Raw genomic sequence first — 21,698 nt, forward strand, 5'->3', positions numbered from 1 at the left:
AGTATAAGCTTATCAGAAAATTGTGCATACTGTACACATTCTTCAAAATCTTATAACAGATATGACACCACGACAGCTGGTGAAGAAAGAGAACCTACAGCTCTATATGTAGAAAACAGAGGAACAAATTAAGGTAGGAGGATTAGTAGTTCTTGGCATTTTAATTGCAAAAAGTCAGCAATATTGAAACAGTTCTGAGGAATTTGATAAAAGTCTCATGAAAACATGATAGCTAGTTGCCACTTCACTTTCCTTTTCCAAAGGTTTGCTGTCACCAATATCCTTCAATGGGACGGAAGCTGACAGGATGGCAATGATTTTCTTCTGTACTTAGATGTAAAATGCTTGCCCTTTTATGGTCTAGGAAGGTAATAAAGAATCTTCTTGGGCATACAGAACAAAAAATGAAATAAAGTCCAAGGGAAAAGTGTTTTTTTCGGGGAACTATAGGCCTGTCAGTTTGACCTCAGTGCCAGGAAAGCTCATGGAGCAGATTATCTTGAGGGTCATCACGCGGCACTTGCAGGGCAAGCAGGCGATCAGGCCCAGTCAGCATGGGTTTATGAAAGGCAGGTCCTGCTTGACGAACCTGATCTCCTTCTATGACAAAGTGACGTGCTTGGTGGATGAGGGAAGGGGTGTGGATGTGGTTTACCTTGACCTCAGTAAGGCTTTTGACACCGTTCCCCACAACATTCTCCTCAAGAAACTGGCTGCTCGGGGCTTGGACTGGCGTACGCTTCGCTGGGTTAGAAACTGGCTGGATAGCCGGGCCCAGAGAGTTGTGGTGAATGGAGTCAAATCTGGTTGGAGGCTGGTCACAAGTGGTGTCCCCCAGGGCTTGGTACTGGGGCCGGTCCTCTTTAATATCTTTATCGATGATCTGGATGAGGGCGTCCGGTGCACCCTCAGTAAGTTTGCAGATGACACCAAGCTAAGTGCGTGTGTCGATCTGCTCGAGGGCAGGAAGGCTCTGCAGGAGGATCTGGATAGGCTGGAGCGATGGGCTGAGGTCAACTGTAGGAAGTTCAACAAGGCCAAGTGCCGGGTCCTGCACCTGGGGCGCAACAACCCCAAGCAGAGCTACAGGCTGGGAGATGAGTGGCTGGAAAGCTGCCTGGCCGAGAAGGACCTGGGAGTATTGGTTGATAGTCGGCTGAATATGAGCCAGCAGCGTGCTCAGGTGGCCAAGAAGGCCAACAGCATCCTGGCCTGTATAAGAAGCAGCGTGGCCAGCAGGTCTAGGGAGGTGATTGTCCCGCTGTACTCGGCTCTGGTGAGGCCGCACCTCGAGTACTGTGTTCAGTTTTGGGCCCCTCGCTACAGGAAGGACATGGACGTGCTCGAGCGAGTCCAGAGAAGGGCGACCAAGCTGGTGAGGGGTCTGGAGAACAAGTCTTACGAGGAGCGGCTGAGGGAGCTGGGCTTGTTCAGCCTGGAGAAGAGGAGGCTCAGGGGCGACCTTATCGCTCTCTACAGTTACCTTAAAGGAGGCTGTAGTGAGGTGGGGGTTGGTCTGTTCTCCCACGTGCCTGGTGACAGGACGAGGGGGAATGGGCGAAAGTTGCGACAGGGGAGTTTTAGGTTGGATGTTAGGAAGTACTTCTTTACCGAAAGGGTTATTAAGCATTGGAACGGGCTGCCCAGGGAGGTGGTGGAGTCACCATCCCTGGAGGTCTTTAAAAGACGTTTAGATGTAGAGCTTAGCGATATGGTTTAGTGGAGTACTTAGTGTTAGGTCGGAGGTTGGACTCGATGATCTTGAGGTCTCTTCCAACCTAGAAATCTGTGTCTGTGTCTGTCTGTGTCTGTTTGCAAGGAAATTTGACACCGAAAATTAGCCCTGAGCAGGCACATGAATAATGCTGGGGTTAGGACATGGACAACAGTTGCTGTAGGAATGTGGGAAAGATTAGTAGATCTAAATTAGTTTTACTAGTGTTCAGATACAGTAGACATAAGTTGTTCTTAATAACAACAGACATTTTTCTGATATTAGAACATTTAAACTCAGACTGTTCAGTATCTAGCATGGGAACTGACTTCTGGTTTAATTGGATGCACATCATTTTGTACTTTTCCAAATCATTTGATACCAGGAGCTTTTGTTCTGTAGCACTGCCAAGAGTTTTATGTCCAAAGATATGACATTTGCAGCATAGGCCAAAAAAAAAAAAAATAAAAGGGGCATTGATGAAGCAGAAAGCCATTGATTTCATTGCATAAAGTCACCGGCTTCAGTGAAGACATACATACTATCAAGAACTGCACAGAAAGACAGTGATAAAAGCCTAATCTGAGCTACACAAACAAATAAAGATGGAAACAGATGGGGATCTTGACAGTGAAGGACAGGTTGGAGTCAGTTGAGTGGTGCAAGGTGCTACAGGTGCAAATCTCCAGTCCTCAACAGAGCCAGTGAACAGATCAAAAAGCAACAGCATCCTAGAGAATGCCAATATAAATCCCGAAAAGTGAATGTAATAAACAAAAGGTTGTACATGGCCTGCTGCCAAGGTCATTAATGAAACTAGCTATGGCTCTCTCTCTTACAATTTAGTTCTACATTTAGAAAGAGGTGACTGCTCAGGAAACACACATTGTGAGATACAGACTGCCTGTGCAATAGGAATTATTTATGCAGAAGAGAAATGTTTTAAAAACTCTGAACTGGAATTGTAAAGACATCTGACTTGTAATGAGAAACATTCAGAATTAAGACATTTACATTTTAGAGAATGATCATGCTGTTGTTACAGAATCTATTAATGAGAGAAAATGTCTCTTTTCTCTATTTTTCTATAACCCTTACAGGTCAGTGCACTGAAACACTCTAAACTCAATTATACGGGCACTTGACCAAAAGGAACCATTTGACTATGAAATGTCTGAACAAATAGAAAAAGCTAGTAAAAAGGCTAAATTGGAGGCAGTGTGGATTTTTGTGTGTGTGTGTGTGTGTGTGTGTGTGCCACAGGCATTGTCATAAAATATAATATAGAAGGCATAATACGCAGTTAAAAGTGCTCTTGTAAAGAGCTGCTTTCCAACTCAATACACCAGTGTGTAACAAAAAAACGTCAGAAAGCAGCACTGAAAGATTACACCAGAAGTACAACAGAATCTGTGAAACAGTCATTACAATACAGAGGTTGAAGGGGAATTGAAAATGTTTCTTACCTAAAAATGTTATTGCTTCATTACAGTAAGTAATATAGTGAAGTAAATTTCTAACTTTTCTTTTTAGTCAAGCCATAGATAGCAATGTATTAAAAATAGTAAAAACATTCAAAGGAAAGTATCCAGCCCCTCTATTCTGAGGGCACATTAAAATTCTACTAGAAAATGTCTTCTCATTATAATTCTTTGTAAAATGAGAACACAGAACATCTGGATTATAGTTATTTACTATTTGTATTAAATTGCACCAAAAGGCAGAAATTGAAATAATTCACTTTTTCCCTAAAACTCTGTAGAAAGACCTAGTATGAAAAAATCCTTACCCTATACTAAGTCAATGAACTATTCCTTATCAAATAAATAAATAAATAATAGCAATACTTAATAGAAGCAGTCTTCATACAGGGAGCTGATAGTACAGAGTTATACCCACAGACAAACCCCAAAGTGAAGGAATTTGCTGTAGAAGCTAAGGGATTGAAACCTTACAACATGACTTGAAAAGGAAGTACATGTTACCTTGCTGTCCAAAAAAATAAGAATAGAAAAACTGCATAACCCAAAAGCAGGCAACTTTTCCAACAGAAAATTACTTTTGAGGAATGCAAAGAATTTTGGTAACAACATATAAGAAAAACTGTGACTTTTAACATTAATTTAATTTTTGCGTGACATTAATACACAGAAATCATCATTCACAGCTAGTGCATGGTGTTCACTGCTAAGGAAAAAGCCTTGAGATGCATCTTAGCCTCTATGACTCCAAAGTAAAAAATAAGTGTAATTGTGAACTCCATGCTGTTAGGAATTTGTATACAATACATATACTATTATAATATTTTAATATTATTAACATAGAGTATATAACATTTTAATATTATTAACAGAGTAAATATATAAAAATAAGCATGTCTAGATGACTACTACTTCAGCTGAAATTACACTGAGCAACCAAGTAAAAGAAAAAGAATAGACTGAGGTGGTAAAAATATTAAAAAGAATGAAAACTGACTGGATCAATAGGTATATGACAAACCATGTTTCTCTCTCCTTCTCACAGAGGTAAAGTAGTGATGTATGGCAGCAGTTGCTATGCAAGTTTTATCTGAACAATTTTAAACTTATAAAGGATACTTGCATTACAGCCTAGCTGCTAAATGGTCAATGAAGAATGTAAATATTCCTGTCTTCCAAGGCCTTGTCACTTTTTTCCTTTGCCAACTACTCCTCAAACATCTGTTTGCATTTAGTTCTTTAACTAATGCTAGTTTACAATACAAACTGAATGAAAGATCTTCTACAATATAAAGTTACAACCTGCTGATTATGTTCAAATTCAACACATTTATAACAGACACTTTTTAGTTGAAAAAGAAAGGCCTCAACTAGCATAATACAGTGAAATTCCTGTTGTAATTATAATTGTGTAGCTCATTAAATATATCCTAGGAAAGCATATGGAAAACATTTATTGAAAGATACTTGATATATTTTTCTGTTCTATGATTTATACCGCCTGTCATGATTACAATTGCCTTCTACTCTTAGGCTGTCTTCTCAATGCTGTGATTGTTCTATGCTACAGTAGCTTTTTTTCTATTCAGCCTTCAGAAAATGCCAGTCAGAGGATTTCATAAGATTTCCTTCCTGTCCAGAACCAGACTATGGGTCTACCTTAACCTTTTTTTGATCAGAGTCCTGCCAGTTTTACATTTACTTATGAGTTTGCATATACTTATAGTGTTTCTACATACATAAACTGCATACATATATTTACATACTAACTGTTCACATTTGAAGATTTTTAACGAGAAAAACGTCAGGAGAGAGGTACAGCATCACAGGTATATGAGTTTGAGGGAAAGTACTCCATCTGGAGGAACTCAGTCTTTTTTTTCAGATTTGCAATAACATGTACATGTGTACACATGCATGTGCACACACCCATGCATGCATGCACACAAATTTTCTCTCTCCAACCTACTGAAAATAAAGCTCACAAAGCATCTCTCTTGTTTATTACATTCCTGGAGGAATTATTTATTCTGATATCTTCATATCATCACTTCAAGTTCAAGCTTCTTGTTCTCACACATAAGAAATTGATTTCTCTCCCTATGTGTTCTGTATTGTTTCTAACATATTACTAAGCCAAAATCCTAATTTTAGAAAGGAAGTAATTTAAACGTTGTCCACCCTTCACTTTTCAGTTTCTTTTGCTACCAAAGTCATGCTTTCCTTCAAGCTCCTGTATCATATGTGCCTTTTAATTAATTTGAAAGGCCACTGATTTCTCTACTCAATTTGCTCTCAAAGCCATGCATCTGCTTACTGCAAGCAATTAAAGTATCTAGGGTGACTTCTACATTACAGAAAAAAACAATGTTCTAGTTTAGAAATACAACACACAAAACCTGAAAGCCTCTGAACAGTCAACACTTCTAACCATGGACAACTAATTCAATGTTGTGAATTGTCTTCTGAACTTCTCTCTTTCTTACAGATGACAGCTAGGAAACAGAGGCTCTGAAGTTTAGATACACAGACAGTAGCCTAAGAAGGAAGAAATGACTACCCTTTTAGTTAGCCAGCAAAATAATATAATCTTACTTGTGTCACATTGAACTTCTCATCCAAACTGATGCAGGGTTGCTCAAAAGCCCATTAAAGCATTTATAAACTCTCTTTAAATTCAGTGGGATTTTGAGAAGGACCAACACAATTTGTGTCTTTTATCAGTTTTGACTGTAAACTTCTTAGAGCAAGAACTATCCTTTGTTATGTTTCCATAATGCCTAGTGCAAGGGTGTTACAATTTTATCACATTTTTGTGCAGATGCTAATAATAATACAGAGTTATAGCAAGCTATAGATATGGTAAAGGTATAAAATAAACAAATGTAAGAAAGGGTAATATTCTACTAAATCAGTATCTATTATAGCCATTTCTACTAAAGAAATTGATAGAGTACTGCTTACGTTACAATTAGGGTTGAGCCTGTATACTTGAAAGCTTTTAAATTTTTTCCAACTCTCTTCATTGGTGTAATACAAGACATAATCTCTCACTAAACCTTGCTTCTCTTTCATGGTGTATAGTTAGGAGATAGATAATTAGTGGGAAGGAAATAGAGATGCAAATAAAAGTAATTATTAAAACAAAAGACTGACTGATAGAACAGCTAGAACAGACAGTTTGTAAAATAAATTGAAAAAACATTTCTTGACTATTTCCCATCTGAATCTGATCTCATGTTCATTCTGCTTTCAATGGGCTGATGAAGTTACTGAAGCAATTCAGACATATCTCATACGCTTCTAGTGTTACATGTCCCATTCCCCCCAGATCATTACAGAGCAGTACTGATACTTTTAACAAACTTAATACACGAATGCTAAAAAGACAGTAACTACACATAAGGTCATACTGTCTGAGGACTCCCTCAGTGGTACAATTTTCAGAAAAGGTCAAATTTTATCATTTTGATGTCAAATTCTTTCAACCTTTGTTGAGCAGAAAGGAAAATAGAAAATAATACAGAAAAAAAAATGTTTTTTATATTCCTAAAAACAATGCAAAGACTTAATAATCTAGATTTGTAGGTGTCTTACACACAAAGACAAATCACAGTGTATTCTGCATCTTTCAGAACTTGACAGAGTATTTATTGAAACTGAAGACCAGCTTCACAAATTCTTCCTTTTTTGGTGGTTGATACGCAGTCAAAGTGAAGCCTTAAATCATTCATAAGCTGGTTAGGTAGAAAGTACAACTTCTGTTTCCAATGTGCGCCTGATATTTGCTGGATTAAAAGTTTTAAAAAAAAATTGATACAAAGTTTTTTTAAAAAATTAACCCTAACAGCAAAGGTTGTTAAAAGGAGGGTAAATTCTTACAAGCTTATAGTTCCTCTGTATGATTATGGCTAGGATTGCCGTTTAGAATGGATAAATCTTATTTTCTCTTGTCTTTACTGAATGATAATAAGGGCTTTATTACGTACAAAGTATGCATTCTCAACTGATCTGGCTGCAAGAGGCAGAAGAGTTCTAACTGAATTAAAATAAAACTCTCTCTCTCCAATTTCTTCCCTCCAAAAATCATCCACCTATGACTAGTTAAGAAAAATGTTAGCTCTTAATTGTCTCTCAGAGACCAAACAGATGTCATCCACAGTGTGACCAGAAATGCAAATTGGAGGGGTAAATTATTTTCTCTATCAATGGAGCAGAACTTACAGAAAAAGTCTTTGAGAATCCTGTTCCATGGCACAATGTCTCTGGGATATTTTCATTCCTTCCCGAAGTCTTTTACTTGATAGTATGAGGTCAGTAAAATTATAAACAAGCTCCAGTTAGAAACTAATTTGTGCCACAAAGACACAAGATATTGGAAAAAAAACAGTGAAATTTGAGGTTGGCAAGAAGGACTGAGACATATGGAACTACTCTTCCTCGATCACTGTAACTGTCTTTAACTCAATCAAACAACTATTTGCCTCTCTTCCCTTTCCTTTAAGCCAGAAACAATTTAGAAGACTCTCTTAACTCCTAGACACAGACAGTGGCTGTACTAACCCAACAATCAGTTTGAAGAGGCAACAGGAAGAATAGCTTTATCTGCGATTATGCTGTGAATGTGAAGAAGTAAATTATCTACTAAGGCTTCATTTAAACTTCATCTTCTTCTCATTACCGATTCATCTGAATCTCTTCCTCACACTGAAGAGAAACTTGAATTTAATCTTTCTCTAGTACCTTCTTTTCTTCCATGTTTCCCCCTTTCCACCTTGTAACACATTTAACAAAAAAGCTTCTAAAACTGTATTCAGATAAACCTCCTGAGATGAAAGAGAAAGGATAGTTTAATTTTACTAAAAGTCATTATGTTGTTAATGTCTGTTGCTACCTTATTTATTTATTTATTTTGAGCTTGGCATATTCACTTTACTGTATAGCACAAGTGTCCAATAAAATTAATCTTGGGAATATTGTCACAGTAAAAGTAAATAGTAAGTAAACAAAATAAGTTAATCACTCTGTTCAAAATGTTGCAATCCCTCCCTCATCTTTCTTTGGAAGACAACCTGCTCAAAAGGGAAGAACCACAGCCTTCATCAACTAAATAGTCCTTTGGATACTAGCGTTTCACCTTCAGGAAAGAAGAAAATTGCATCTAATATCACTTTTACACAGAGAAGTGAATCTTTTTCTCTCTGCTCTGTCTTCTATAAGCAGTTGTTTTGTACTTTTCCCTAATTATATCTTTCAAAAGAAAAGGAATAGTCTCATTCAGTCTTGGAAAGTAATACCTATCCAGGGATTTCTGAAGCCTGTTTTGTTACTTTCTACAGCCGAGTCCAAACTGACCATTGCGTGCTCTGGGCAGTGGCTTCACAATGGCTTCTGAAGGTAAAGAAGTATCTTCATCTGTCTATGTGTTTGGCAGCATGAATCTTTTCAGCATCGTTCCTATTCAAACAACCCACCTCCATACTTCTTTGACTTACATAGAAAGTAGGAAAAAAGGATTAGGGGGCCTGTAGAACCTGTGATACCTTTCTGTTAGCATAAATTCTTGAAATTGTTGGCATCTGGCCTCATATAGGAGCTCTAAGGAGGTTAAAATTCATGTTATCAACTCAAAGACTAACCAAGAGATTCAAATATGATTTTGTATATATATATATATATATATATATATATATATATATATTTTAAACTGCTTCTCATTTTGGTCAGCAAATATAGTTAAGCCAAAAGATCATGAGAACAGGCAATGTCAAGAAATAAACATCGATGCTACTCAGAAAGTTCCTAATTAAATTAACCTCATTGAAATCCTACTGTAATATCCAAAGCAGTTTTGACTCCAGTAGAAACAGAATGTAACCCTTGTTGGCTATAGGAATGCATATTTAAAAAAAAAAAAAAAACTTCATATTTTTCTGTGAAAATCTTACATTAGATAAAAAGTAAACATTTACTGTTTAAGTAATAATTCTTAAGAATTATGAGAGTATGTAAAATTCAGAACTGATTCTGAATGGTGTATTTTTATGCTCTTTTATCTATTAAAACATTTCACAATAAATTTTGGATGGTTACTTTCTCGAAAGCTCAGATAATATCCCCAACATATTGGAAAAAAAAAAAAAAAGAGGAATGGTACTTGCAGTACATGACCTTATAAGCAGCAACATGTTTTGCTTCAGGCTATCTTATTCTTAAATCTGTAGGATGCACAGAAATAGAAACTGCCCTGGCAATCATTTCACATGAATGCTGACCAACAGACCTACTCTCCATACTCTTCAAAATTTTAAGATGTGCTAGTCAGAAGACTAATGTACTTTCTAATGGATTTATGGTAGCTCTAGCCAGTTTCATTGCCTGAAAAGCACCAACAAAGTATTTTGATTGTACTGTTTAAAAAAAAAAAAAAAAAAGATTATTCACCATACCTAGTCAGTCTCATTGCTACCTACCAGACAATGTTATCAATCCCCACAGCAGTTTACATTTTCACAAACCATGCATTCAGATGAGATAAGATTAAAGCTGTTGGAGATTTTGTATTTTATCCCAAATCTAGGTCTTTGGCTCATGATTTAAACTCCAACTTTTGCATCACAACTGTTGAGTAAAGCAACGTACATCTAACTGTTACTGTGCATCTCTGTGTATGCCTAACTTACAGCATTTTCAAAGACTAAGTCTGTTTATTTCCTGATAAGGATTAAATTTTACCCTTTAATACATAGACCTTAAATCCTTTAGCAAAATACAGCACACAAGGGTGTCTATTCTATGCATTTTTTATCAGCAAAGTTATGACGTAGCTCAAACACTTCTGTTTAATAGTTAGTATTTTACAGCATATTTCTATAGTTTACAAAAAGACCTATGAATACAGGCTAAACTCTTGAAAAGGTAGCTAAATAGCTCCCCAGCTTCTTTCCCTACAGAGATAAGAAATAGTCAGTTTTAGACTACAGAACATGTGCAATGTCACTGTTTTCTAAACTTTATGCTGTGTAGGATTAAATTGATAAAATATCTCAATGTGAACAATAAAAGCCAAGAAGCAGCCTTTTCAGTATTTTCAATACATTTTTTTAAAAATAAAGCTTTTTATTTCTTCCTCCAATGACATAGATACTCCAACAATATGTTTAAATATAATCATCAGTGAAACTATCAAAGGGTCAGTGTGCATTACAGAAACGAGAACCCGGATTAAGTATATACTGTGAAATGTATGTGAATGTGCATGACTTGAACCAATGAACTGTGGCCTGAAATGATGTCACAGAATGTGCAGCATTAAGTGGAAGGTTAAACCTACTTGCATCTCGGTTCATTAAACGCAGTTAAAGTGCAAATTCCCTCATTCTGACAGTAGTAATCACAAGGGTTCACTTTCTGGTCACAGCGCTGACTTTTAAACCCCACAGAGCATCTGCAGAATTTCAGTAAAATAGACCTCTATAAATATTCTGCCTTTTGCTGAACAGATTTTAAATGCATTACATATAATCATGGCAAGACACGCACACATACACAGGCACACACCCATAGATATAAATAAATTAATAGCTTTTTTCATGGAAAGGTCTAATCTGACTACACTGAAAAGTTTGCTCATTGAGGCCTATCAACTACTTTTAAAATAATGGGGCTACACAAACTTAGGTGTTCAGGAATCTAAGACTTGTAACAAAATAGTATTGTCAAACATTCTATGCATTTGTATTGATTGATTCAGTGTGCAAAGGTCTTAAACATGTTCATGACTGTCTTCTTTGCATGGTTAAGTATTGGCATATGCTACCACTTTTATATATTGCAAATCCATAAACAAATTAACATATGAGACTTGTTTTCCTTGAGATGCTATGGTGTTCCATATGAATTTGAAAAAGAATAGATCAGTTATATTAAGAAAAAGAAAGGAAGAATCACAAGGTTCCAAAATAGCTGTTCTAGGTGTTTAAGCACCTAGACTACTAGACTTGCCCATCACATTTCAGTCTTACATATTACAGCTGTTATATTCTCTTTCTGCTGAGATTTATGAGTCTCTCTAGTCTTCTACTAATGATATTTAGGGAGATCCAAATAACAGGTAAAAAGGGCCAAGTGAAAATAACAATAATAATAATGATAAAAGATCCATAGGTACTTAAAGCAAAATAAGGACTATGGTGCAGTTGCATTCCACTGTCTCTAACCCCAAAGCTGCAAACATTTGTTATCAACTTCTTTCCAATAGCTCAACCCTTATGGTTTTGCACCTTTGCAAAGGTGCTTGAGCTTTCATAGGGAGGAACATTTGATCTGTCTCTTACATTGCTCAAGCCACAAAAGCTAGGCATTTCTGTAACCTCCTTGAAAGTCTGAATACAGTTAACACTCTCTCTAAAAACACCTATGTCATGCACATCAACAAATGTTGTCTGCATCTGTATTCACAAAGGTATTGTAATACCAGATCACAGACAAGAGTTTACTTATGTCACCCTGGAAATTACATATTTAAGTCTAATTCTATCTTCTAATACCTCATATATTCTCGGAGAACACTGTGACATCTAGGGTGGTTTAAGAAGTGGAAGACTATTCCACAATGAAGCTCTTCTGCAGTGCAGAAAAGATTGGATGATTTATTAGGCAAAAGTAAAAAAAAAGAAATAATCCAGAAGTGTGACTCAGTAGCTCAGTGCAACTCAGAGCAGGAAAACAATAATTTCTTGCTATGATGACTACTTCTCTATTTCACATTTAGTAGGTGAAAAAGATACACCATAGCTCTCAAGAAAGGACTAGAATGTAGGCTTTACTACCTCTTAGGAGGGTACTTCACAGTCTAGTCTACAGAATTAGATTTTCTTTGGTATTGGATGTCTGGGCTTAAGAAAAGCATCTTGAATTATTTTCTTAATGCTGGTGTATTTCTGCAGGAGGGGAGAGCAATCTCACCACAGAACAGCCAAGCTTCTACGGGTAGTGTAAAGGTTAAGACAGAAACGAGATACATGAGCATATCCTCTGACACATAAAGGAAATAAACACTGATATCATTCTCCCTGTTCTCTAGCCATCTGGTTTCTTACAGAAACGTATCACCAACAAGTTGGTTACAGAAACCACCTCTGACCGCCTTTATAGAAGAAAAGACTTCATCCACCTTTGAATAGCAGGGGCAGACAACCATCTTGTACATTTGAATTCCATTCCAGAATAAACGCCTAAATGAGCTTGAGATCTGGCCCAAAATTATTAAAAGTCTCAAAACACTTATCTTTATGTCTATACACATACAATATATAGCTCATTGTTTGATACGCATATTGCAAAAATGTAGACAAGGGTTACAGAAATAGTCAGAAAAAGTACCAAAATATGCAACTGGATTATTTTATTTCCTAAAGAGATCAGAAATACAAAAACTTTAGTATTTGTCAGTGTTTTAATATGGCCTCCACAGATATTTTAATGGTCTCTACAATGCAGGATACTCACAGACAGAGAGGTATATTTGTGTCTGGGTCCAGCTGACATGTACCACCATTGTAACAGTAGCCATCACATAACTGACACGTAGAGGCAATCTTTCCATTAGTGCAACTGTCAGAGTTAAAAAAAAGAAATTGCCATCAGTATATTAGTAAATCTAGTGAATCCCATTACAATGATCCATATATTAAAATACTAATTTTGTGATATGTATTAGAATTGCAAGAATTCTAGGTTTCTAACTTGAAAAGCTAGTGCAGGCAGTGAACTTTTCATACAAAATATTTTTAATCTTCCTTTTTATGAAAATAAACTATTATTATATAAAATAATCACTCAGCAATACAGCAGCACATCTTAATTTATATGCTTTCATTAGTATCAATGTGTCTTTTTCATTGTCACAGATACTGCAGGAAGAACACATTTTGATAGTGTGGTAAAACTAGACTGTTAATTAAATATTTCTATGACAATTTTTTTTCCAGTTGAAGACACATTCAGTTTCCTGCTACATTATGCTTCTCCCAGTGAGGAGTATTCCAAAAGTTGGTTTAAAAAGGCAGGAGCCAGTGAGTTCACACAAAATTTGGTACCTGCACACTCAAAGGCACTGTTCTGATGTGACCATTTCAGGGGCAAGTTGCTGTGTAATTGATTTTACAGATTTAAAGGATACTGCAGTGTAATGGCTATCAAATACATAATTTTGAACATAGCCCTCTTTTCCCAACACACACACAAACACTTACTTGCATACTATGTCATTACTGTCCTTGTTTATTATGCAGTGTCCCCCATGACATCTTATACACTTGTCCACTTCACATTTTGGACCTTCGAATCGTACTGGACAGACACATTCTACGCTTCCATCATCAGAAATAGTACATGATTCAGAATTCACACAATAATGGTGGCAAACATCTGCAAGAAACATGAAAGCTAATTACAAAAACGTTAAGGAGTGTCATATCATAAAAAAAAAAAAGGAAGCTTTTTTCCTTTCTTTTGAAAGGTACAATAAAAACAAAATGGTAAATGAAACTGGTGGCTCATTGAAAACTACAAGAATCAAGAGCTCCCCCAACAGATACGCAATATATTAACAACATAGTCTTGTGAAGTGAAATAGAAATATAAGTTCATATGAGTTTTTTTTCCTTCTGGATGTCTAACCATTCATGGCATCATCACACATGATACAAAGACTACTGATGAGAAGCACAGCAATGTTAATATATTTAATGGGACATTGGCTGAATAAAAATATTCTGATAAATGCATATTACCATTAAAAGCATTATGTTAAACTGAAATGGGAACAGTATTTTGAAATAATTAACTTTTATTTTCATTTGTCCACATATAAAATTTTAATGAAGTTCTAATATTACCATATAATGACATGACCAATATGTTCTACAAAAAATACGTACCGCCTTATCTTTATAGGCTGTGCAGGACTTTAATATCTTATGCAACTGCTTCAACGTCAGCAAGACTGAGATTTAAAGCAGTGAATTCTTTAACTCTTTGGAAACACCAGTAACCATCTCATTTCCCTTTTATATAAAAAAGTTGGCAGACTAAAGAAACTTCCAGAGCTACCAAGATATGTTAGTATCTAAACAATTAGGTTCATTTTTATTTATGTAAGAGTGACAACTTTCTTTTGACTAAACAGTTTTATTTTTACATCTTGTCATTTAAGCTCCTCAGTGGGGACAAATCACTTCTCTCTGTTTCTAGTACTTCAGTTCTGTGTAGTTAACATTGTGTTGAGCTTTTGGTGGTGTTCCTGATGGACAAATTAAGTAATTAATAGATAAAATGCATCATTTCTGAACTACGCATCTTTATTAATTCAAATCGTTCCATATTAATAAAATATTAACTTTCTGTCAAAATTAAAAAATTCAAGTCCTTTGAAAATCAGGATATAGCTGAGGACAAGTCAGCAGCAGCTAGAAGTAGAGTATTACCAAGCTCTTCAATGGAAAATGAAACCTTGGCCATATGGCAACTTCAGCCTTGAATGTGGAATTGTAAGATGTTGTTTTACTTTTAATATTTTCAGCATCAGAGCACAAGTAAAATACCTATGCAGGTTCATGTATCACACTTTGCGTATAAACTGTTTTTAATCACATCATACAAAGACCAAAACAAGTACCTTAGAGGCAACTAATCTTTGTAATAAAGTTATATTAACATATTTCAATAGGCATACAAACTGACCACATTTAATACAGCAAAAAAAATCATACATATATTCGAATAAAGCAAAACAAACGAACAACTTAGGTGTGAATCTATACACATATCAACAGTTGTCAACCTGTACAATTTCACAGAACTGTTATTGGCTACAAAATAATACTCCAAAAGATTGTAAGACTCTTCTTTTCCTAAAAGTATTAAGTTTTAAATAAACAAAACCTTTAGTTTATTTTGTATTTTATGATGTGTTTGAGTCTCTCTGTATTGTGGCATTTTTCCAAAGTGTCAGCAGAAAACCCAAATCTGACAATAAGCACTGTTTAAAAGTAACCCTAAATTTACATTTAAATTAATTCTTTTAAACAACAACAGCAAACAACAACAACAAAAAGCAAAAAACATGTTTGCAGAAGCATTCAACTAGAAACAATTTGTTTGGTTTTGGGTAAGCCCCAAGTAAATATTTTTTCTTAATCTGTATGTCTGTCTGGGCATGATTTATGTACTATACTGTTTTCAAATACCCAATTGTGTCTGCAGATAGTTATTTGTGGATCCATGCAGTTTGTTTAATACCAAGTGGGAGAGAATCACAATTACTGATGGTTTTCCTTTCAAAGGTTTCCATTTATTTCATAGTCTCCCAACTGGAAATACATTCAGTTTACTTCAGTACAAATCCTACTTAAAGATACGCAGTAACCCATTCCCTGTTTGACAATCTTTCACTAAAACTAAGTACTTTTTGTATCTAGTAGGTAATTCTAAACCAGACCTTTATAACAGCTAATTTCCCTTCAATTTTGTTTAAATCTAGCCTTTTCAGTGAAGTCACTGAATTATGTAAAGAGATGATGGTTTTCACGTTGAACGTCCTATTCTGCAACAAGCACTATGACAATCCTCTATCTCAGTGTTATAGTCAATGCAAAGCACGTGTAGAGAAAAAGAATTTTTTGGAAAATAGGAAAAAAAATCTGACCTCAGAAAATTAATTGATATTAAGTTAGGCTTGCTTGTTAGTAGCTGCTAGTTAGAATGCTACAGACTTGCTAAAGGCATGAAAACCTTTGGATAATAATAACTCAGTGAGAAGAGATCAATGGGTGAGTAAAATGAAAAACTATAGAGAACTTAAGATGCAGAGAATCTAAGCCCTAAGCCCTCAGAATTAACCAAGAGTAATACTTAGAAATCATGATTTTCAATACCATGAGCAGGCAGAAACCATACTTAAGGTGATCTTCGAGTGAGTAGATGAAGGAACATGGAAGAATGAACCTCAAAGCAGCACCGATGATACGCTGCTTACTAGGATTAAAAATAAAATGGTAAAGTAGCAGTTGGAGAAAGAGTGTTGGCTATTTGTGAAGATAAAGGATAGCAGAAAAATCTTTACTTTAACCAACTATGTCATTATTATTATTATTATCTTAGGAATTCCACCAGCAAAAAATAACAAATATAAGAACTTTAAGTAGAAAATTTTAATTCAGTGATATTATTACTATTTATGAAGAAAGATGTCTGGGACAGCTCCATTTTAGGTGTTTCTTCATGGAAATACCAAAATTAATAACTTCTGAAAAAGTTCTTTTTCCTCCTATATGAGTAGATGGATATTGTGGAAGCATGTTCAAAGATCACCTTGACACACCAGATCCCATTTTCTTAGGAGAAAGAATAATTTTGGAGCTAGGTTTATCAATGCGTGCCACAGATAAATAAGTCAATTCATGTTAAACTTCCATTCTGTAGAACTTCTATTATAAATCCAGGTTTACTAGCGTGTGAAGATTACTTACAGTACTGACATCTGTCTCCTGTATACTCAGGCAAGCAGCTGCAAAAGGGTTGATTTCCAGCAGTGACGCTGCAGGTTCCTCCATTTTGGCAAAAATGATGGCAGACTGTCTGATTGCAGTTTGGTCCTGTAAAACCTAGTGCACAGTTGCAGGTAGGCCTCCCTGTTCAAAACAAATAAGACTACTTTATGATAGAAATAAATATAAATTAAAATAATAATCACTACATTAAAGATATATTTTTCATAACATTAGCAAGCTTTAATGTATGAGCCCAACTTTTTCAACTTATACTTGTGCATGTATGGTTGGTCACTGGCTATTTATTTGGGAATTATTTTGACAGACTGTCTTAGGTAGGAATTTTAGATATGACTAAGCTCTTAAAAACATCCCGACAGGCTGGATTCCACTCAGTTGCAGAAGATAATATTTGTATAATCATCATTGCAGTGTCCTCAGAGTTCAGTCCATTATTCTCAGAAGCTCAAAGTTTTGTATACATCATATGAATACGCAAATATTTACTAGTACGCTAGTAAGTCACTTTTACATAACATTTTTACTAAAAGAAATATCTGTGGCTGTTCTGTTATCCTGCCTCTCTACTATAATAAATACTGTAACTTAAGAAGAGTTGACTTGTATGAGACCCAAGATGTACATAAGGTCCAATATGCAACGTCTGAAAAGTAGGGAAGGCAAGAATATTTGTGCAGAATGAACTACTAGTCTACAGTAGCTTATTTTTAAGGGGTTTTAAAAGTGTTTAAACCCTAATGCATTTTCCTCCTATGATTTTTACCTGTTTCAATTCTCCTATTTTTTCCCCTTATCTAAATCTAATGTCTATGAGATTTATAGCTTTGTTACAACTTCACTGTTTTATTAAACTGTTCCACTTATCAGTGATTTTTTAAGGCTTATCTTCTTTAAAACTACATTCTGTATCATGTACACGTCTTTCCATCTCCTGAATTTGCTTCTATATCTCATTTATAATCTTCTCTTCAAGTCAAATGACTTAATGCGTCCAACTAGTTGGTCCCCTTCTCACTTCCTAATAATCTAGTCTCATTGTTGCTTATTTCTTATGATTTTTTTTTCCACTTTCCTTCCCTTTGCTTTCATCATTCTGCATTTTGGGTTTCCTTAAAGTTAGGGTAAATGGACCAAGTTTAACACTTTTCTCCTTCCTGGCTTCCAAAATTGGTATGGAGAGATGCAGATTCATCAGAACCTGAGGACACTTCTGGAATAAAACGTGCAGACAGGACAGACTTCATTTGAATCATAAGGAACCCAACCTGCTGGCAAGTACAATCAAGATCTTAATTGGGTCCATGCAGACTGTGACAGCTAACAGGCAAAGACACAGAGACACTACATCTGCACAAAGGAGTATGGATAGGCTAGCAATAGTCTAACAGTAAATAGGTATCAGGCAGAACAAAAGGAACGCACCAATAAGTAGACTACCGAAAACAAACACAGGAACATGAATGATTTATATGTATTGAATAATTCTAAGAAACAAGGTGGGAGAATTGAAATGTCCAGTCTTGAATGTGTACATCAATATAATTGGCTATGGCAAATTTGTAAAAGGAAACCAACTAATGGGCTGTTGTAAAACTTGTATGCATTTATTCCTTATCACATCTTTGCTCGTCATGGAATAGGGCTACATGTAAAGAAGTATTAGGGTTACAGTTAACTACAGTTAACTACATAATACACACTGTATATACATTCTACAATGCAGAAGCCCTTCAGACTGGAATTGCAGGCACAAACAGGGAAAAAATTGATTATTGGATTTTTTTAGTGACTGCCCAATCCAGACAATGGTAAGGCTGTGGAATCTGAAAGAGATCAGAGAAAGACAGATTATGCAGTAATGATGAAAGACTCCAATTATCCCTGCATTTATATTTGTAAAACTCCACACCAGGGAAGGACGCAGAAACTAACTTCTAAGATATAAACAATCCTGCTTCATGGAGGCGTGGGTTGGAGAGCACACAAGAGAAGCTATACTTAACTTGGGCCTGACCAAAGACTTGGTTTAAATTGTACAGGAGAGCCAACATCTTCAGTAGTCAAAGGAATTAGCATTTAAGGGTTACTTTTCCATAATTATTTCTCACCTTTGTATTAATCTAACAGAAAATATTTACTGTTGCCTGATTTGCTGAAGCATTTTGACTTGGTCCCTTCCTTGCTGTATTTGGCCTCAATCATTGTTTCCTCAGTAATTTTTATACTATCTCTGGTATAGGTATCCACAACTATCAAATTCACATTGGCTCCTGATTCTGCAGCTAAAACTCTGCAATGTGAGACTCTTCTTTTTCTTGTCTCTGTTCTATTTAGTTGGATGCCTAGTTAAAGTTATACAGATTAACCTAAATATGCCATAAACTCCACAATTCTCATTTTCTTCCAGTCTGCCTTTGTTTTAACGTCATATAATCATTTAGTATCATATTCATGGAAGAATTTTTCGATGCAGGTGAAGTACCATTATTTTTTCTACTTTTTCTAAGGCATGTAGAATAATTTATTTATTTATTTTTCCTTCCCTAACTTCTTACTCTTTTGTTACATCAAACCCTTCATGTAATTCTTTTCTATACTTTCTATTTTAAGCTACACTAATTTAAAGTGTTTTGCAAATCATCCTAACAGCCATGAGATCAGTTAGTCTCTTCCTCTAATGAGTACAGCAGGAACAAACCCATTGACTTAAAATAGCTCCAACTAGTTTAATATGCATCAGCCTGGTTATTCATATCTGTCCCCTGTGATCTAAACATTAAATCAAAGATGTTGAACTCAGATGTTAGCACAGAGTCTTTGTTTTTCCCCATGTATACACTTATATTTAAATTTCTGCCCTTGAATCAGAGGTTTTCACATAAACCTTCATCCGAATCCATCTTTCAAATAAAATAGTGGTAGAACGTAAGTTCAAAATTGTTTTTTATTACTAATATTCCCCTACTTTTTAAACTGATGGACCATGATATTTTCCTAGTCTGTAGAAAAGATTATTCTATTCTTTGCTAATGTAGCCTTATAAATATGCCAAATTGCTGAGAGTTATATGAAAATTTAATTCAGTATAGCCTAAACACCATTTTTATCACTGAATTTAACATGACTTTTAGTAATGTTAATAGTTCATTGCCTATTTTACACAGACTGTTGGCATCTGAAATAATAGTAATAATAATAATGACATTTTCATCTGCCTTATTCTCATAAATTATTTTGGATATAAAGTGATTCCAAGAACAGTTTAATAAAACTACAGTATTAAACAAAGACAAACAATGCCACAAGTTTTCACAGCACAAAATTCAAATATTGATTTATGCTTGCAAAGAAAATACTCACATTAACCAACATGTCATATATCCTAACTAACAACCATTGCATCTCATGCACAGAGAATATAAGCATTTACACTCGTTATGAAGTTTCAGGACTAGAACTATGTAAGGACAAAAGTAAAAGTCGTCTCTTAATCCCTGAATTGTGCCACAACAGACATATTCACAACACAGTATGGAAAAATATTCACTACATAGTAGAAAAAAATATTAATAAGATAAGTGGCTTATGGAGTGGTGACTTCTTCAAATTCAGATAGCCATCTTTTGGTGTATTTTATTAAAAAAATAAGCAAAAAGAAATTCTGAATAAAAAAATAATCCCAGTTTTGAGTTTTTTTTTTTCTTCAGTGCAACCTTCAAATGGTTTTACTGTATGAGAATACTGTCTTTTCCTGCACCTATTACAAATCAGTACCCTAGCCTGCACCTATCCTGTTTAGACCCCTTGCATATTAATCCCAAGAAAAAATCTGGTTTTGACTATCTATGTTGAAAAATCTTGTTTGTAGGCAAGGAGGACAAAATAGCAACATATTTTCAACATCTCACATGAAAATGTTTTAATTTGAAAGCCATAATAATAATACCTAGAAAACAAGAAGCACATCTTTTTGTTTAGGATTTCTCCACACTCAATGCATTACAGTGAATATGCACCTTTGTGACTTACTATTCCTAACCCAATTCTTGGATAAACTGAATTTTTCACTACATGTATGTGCAAGTGGTAGCATGAGGGATGAACTCCCCATATCAGTGCATATTTTCTATTTGAAGTAATTATAAATAATAATTCTACACAAATGAATTGCAGCCAAATAATACATTAAGGGAGGACTGATAGGACATGTAAAACAAATAGCAAAAACTATAATGACATTTCTTTGAGTAAGCAATGTACTTGTCACTGTTGTCTGAAGATTCTCTCTATAGCCTCCTCTCTCTTAATAAAAAAAATACAGAAATTTTAATCTTAACTGTGAAACTGATAAAACAAACAAACAAAAAAAATCTGATTTTTTTTCCAAAAGTTTTGCACATAATTTAGCAAGTTAAATAACAATGCCTTATGCTGACCCTGGGATATATAATGTTGGTTTTGGCAGTAGGACATGACCAAAACATGTGAAACTTTTGGCATGAAGATGAAATGTAGTTTCCCCCTTTCTTGCCAAACAAAACAAAACAAAAACAACAACAATAAATCATCTATAAGAAGCTGCCAGAGACCAAAATCTTAAAATGTTCAATTAGCACAGAGGCTGTACTTACCCCTAGTCTCCTGTTTCAATTTCCTATATAATAGAAAACAGCTTTTCAAATTATCTTAAAAATTAGCTAATTAATATTTTAGTGCATTGTTCCTGTAATATCCAGGTGATTTATTTCTTGTATCTAGTCATATATCTAAAAATCCTATTTGAATTTATTTTGTAATGAACAAAGCTGTAGGGCAAGCACTTTTGATTCATGCTATTACCTAGACCACAGAGAAATATTCTGCATTTGATATGATCACAGAAGGTATTCTGCCTTTTTTTTTTTTTTTTTTTTAAGAAAGTACAGCCTT

General features: G+C 35.1%; 1 protein-coding gene across 1 annotated transcript in view; it reads right to left on the minus strand.

The window, feature by feature from the left end:
• LRP1B (LDL receptor related protein 1B) overlaps nucleotides 1-21,698 on the minus strand; it is a 509,529-nt gene that overhangs the window by 10,005 nt on the left and 477,826 nt on the right. The window contains 4 exon segments of the mRNA XM_050711674.1: nucleotides 10,529-10,642; nucleotides 12,706-12,810; nucleotides 13,452-13,626; nucleotides 16,728-16,889. Of these exon segments, the coding sequence (XP_050567631.1) occupies nucleotides 10,529-10,642; nucleotides 12,706-12,810; nucleotides 13,452-13,626; nucleotides 16,728-16,889 (556 nt within the window).

Source organism: Cygnus atratus, chromosome 6 (assembly GCF_013377495.2).
Source record: "Cygnus atratus isolate AKBS03 ecotype Queensland, Australia chromosome 6, CAtr_DNAZoo_HiC_assembly, whole genome shotgun sequence".
Taxonomy (NCBI): domain Eukaryota; kingdom Metazoa; phylum Chordata; class Aves; order Anseriformes; family Anatidae; genus Cygnus; species Cygnus atratus.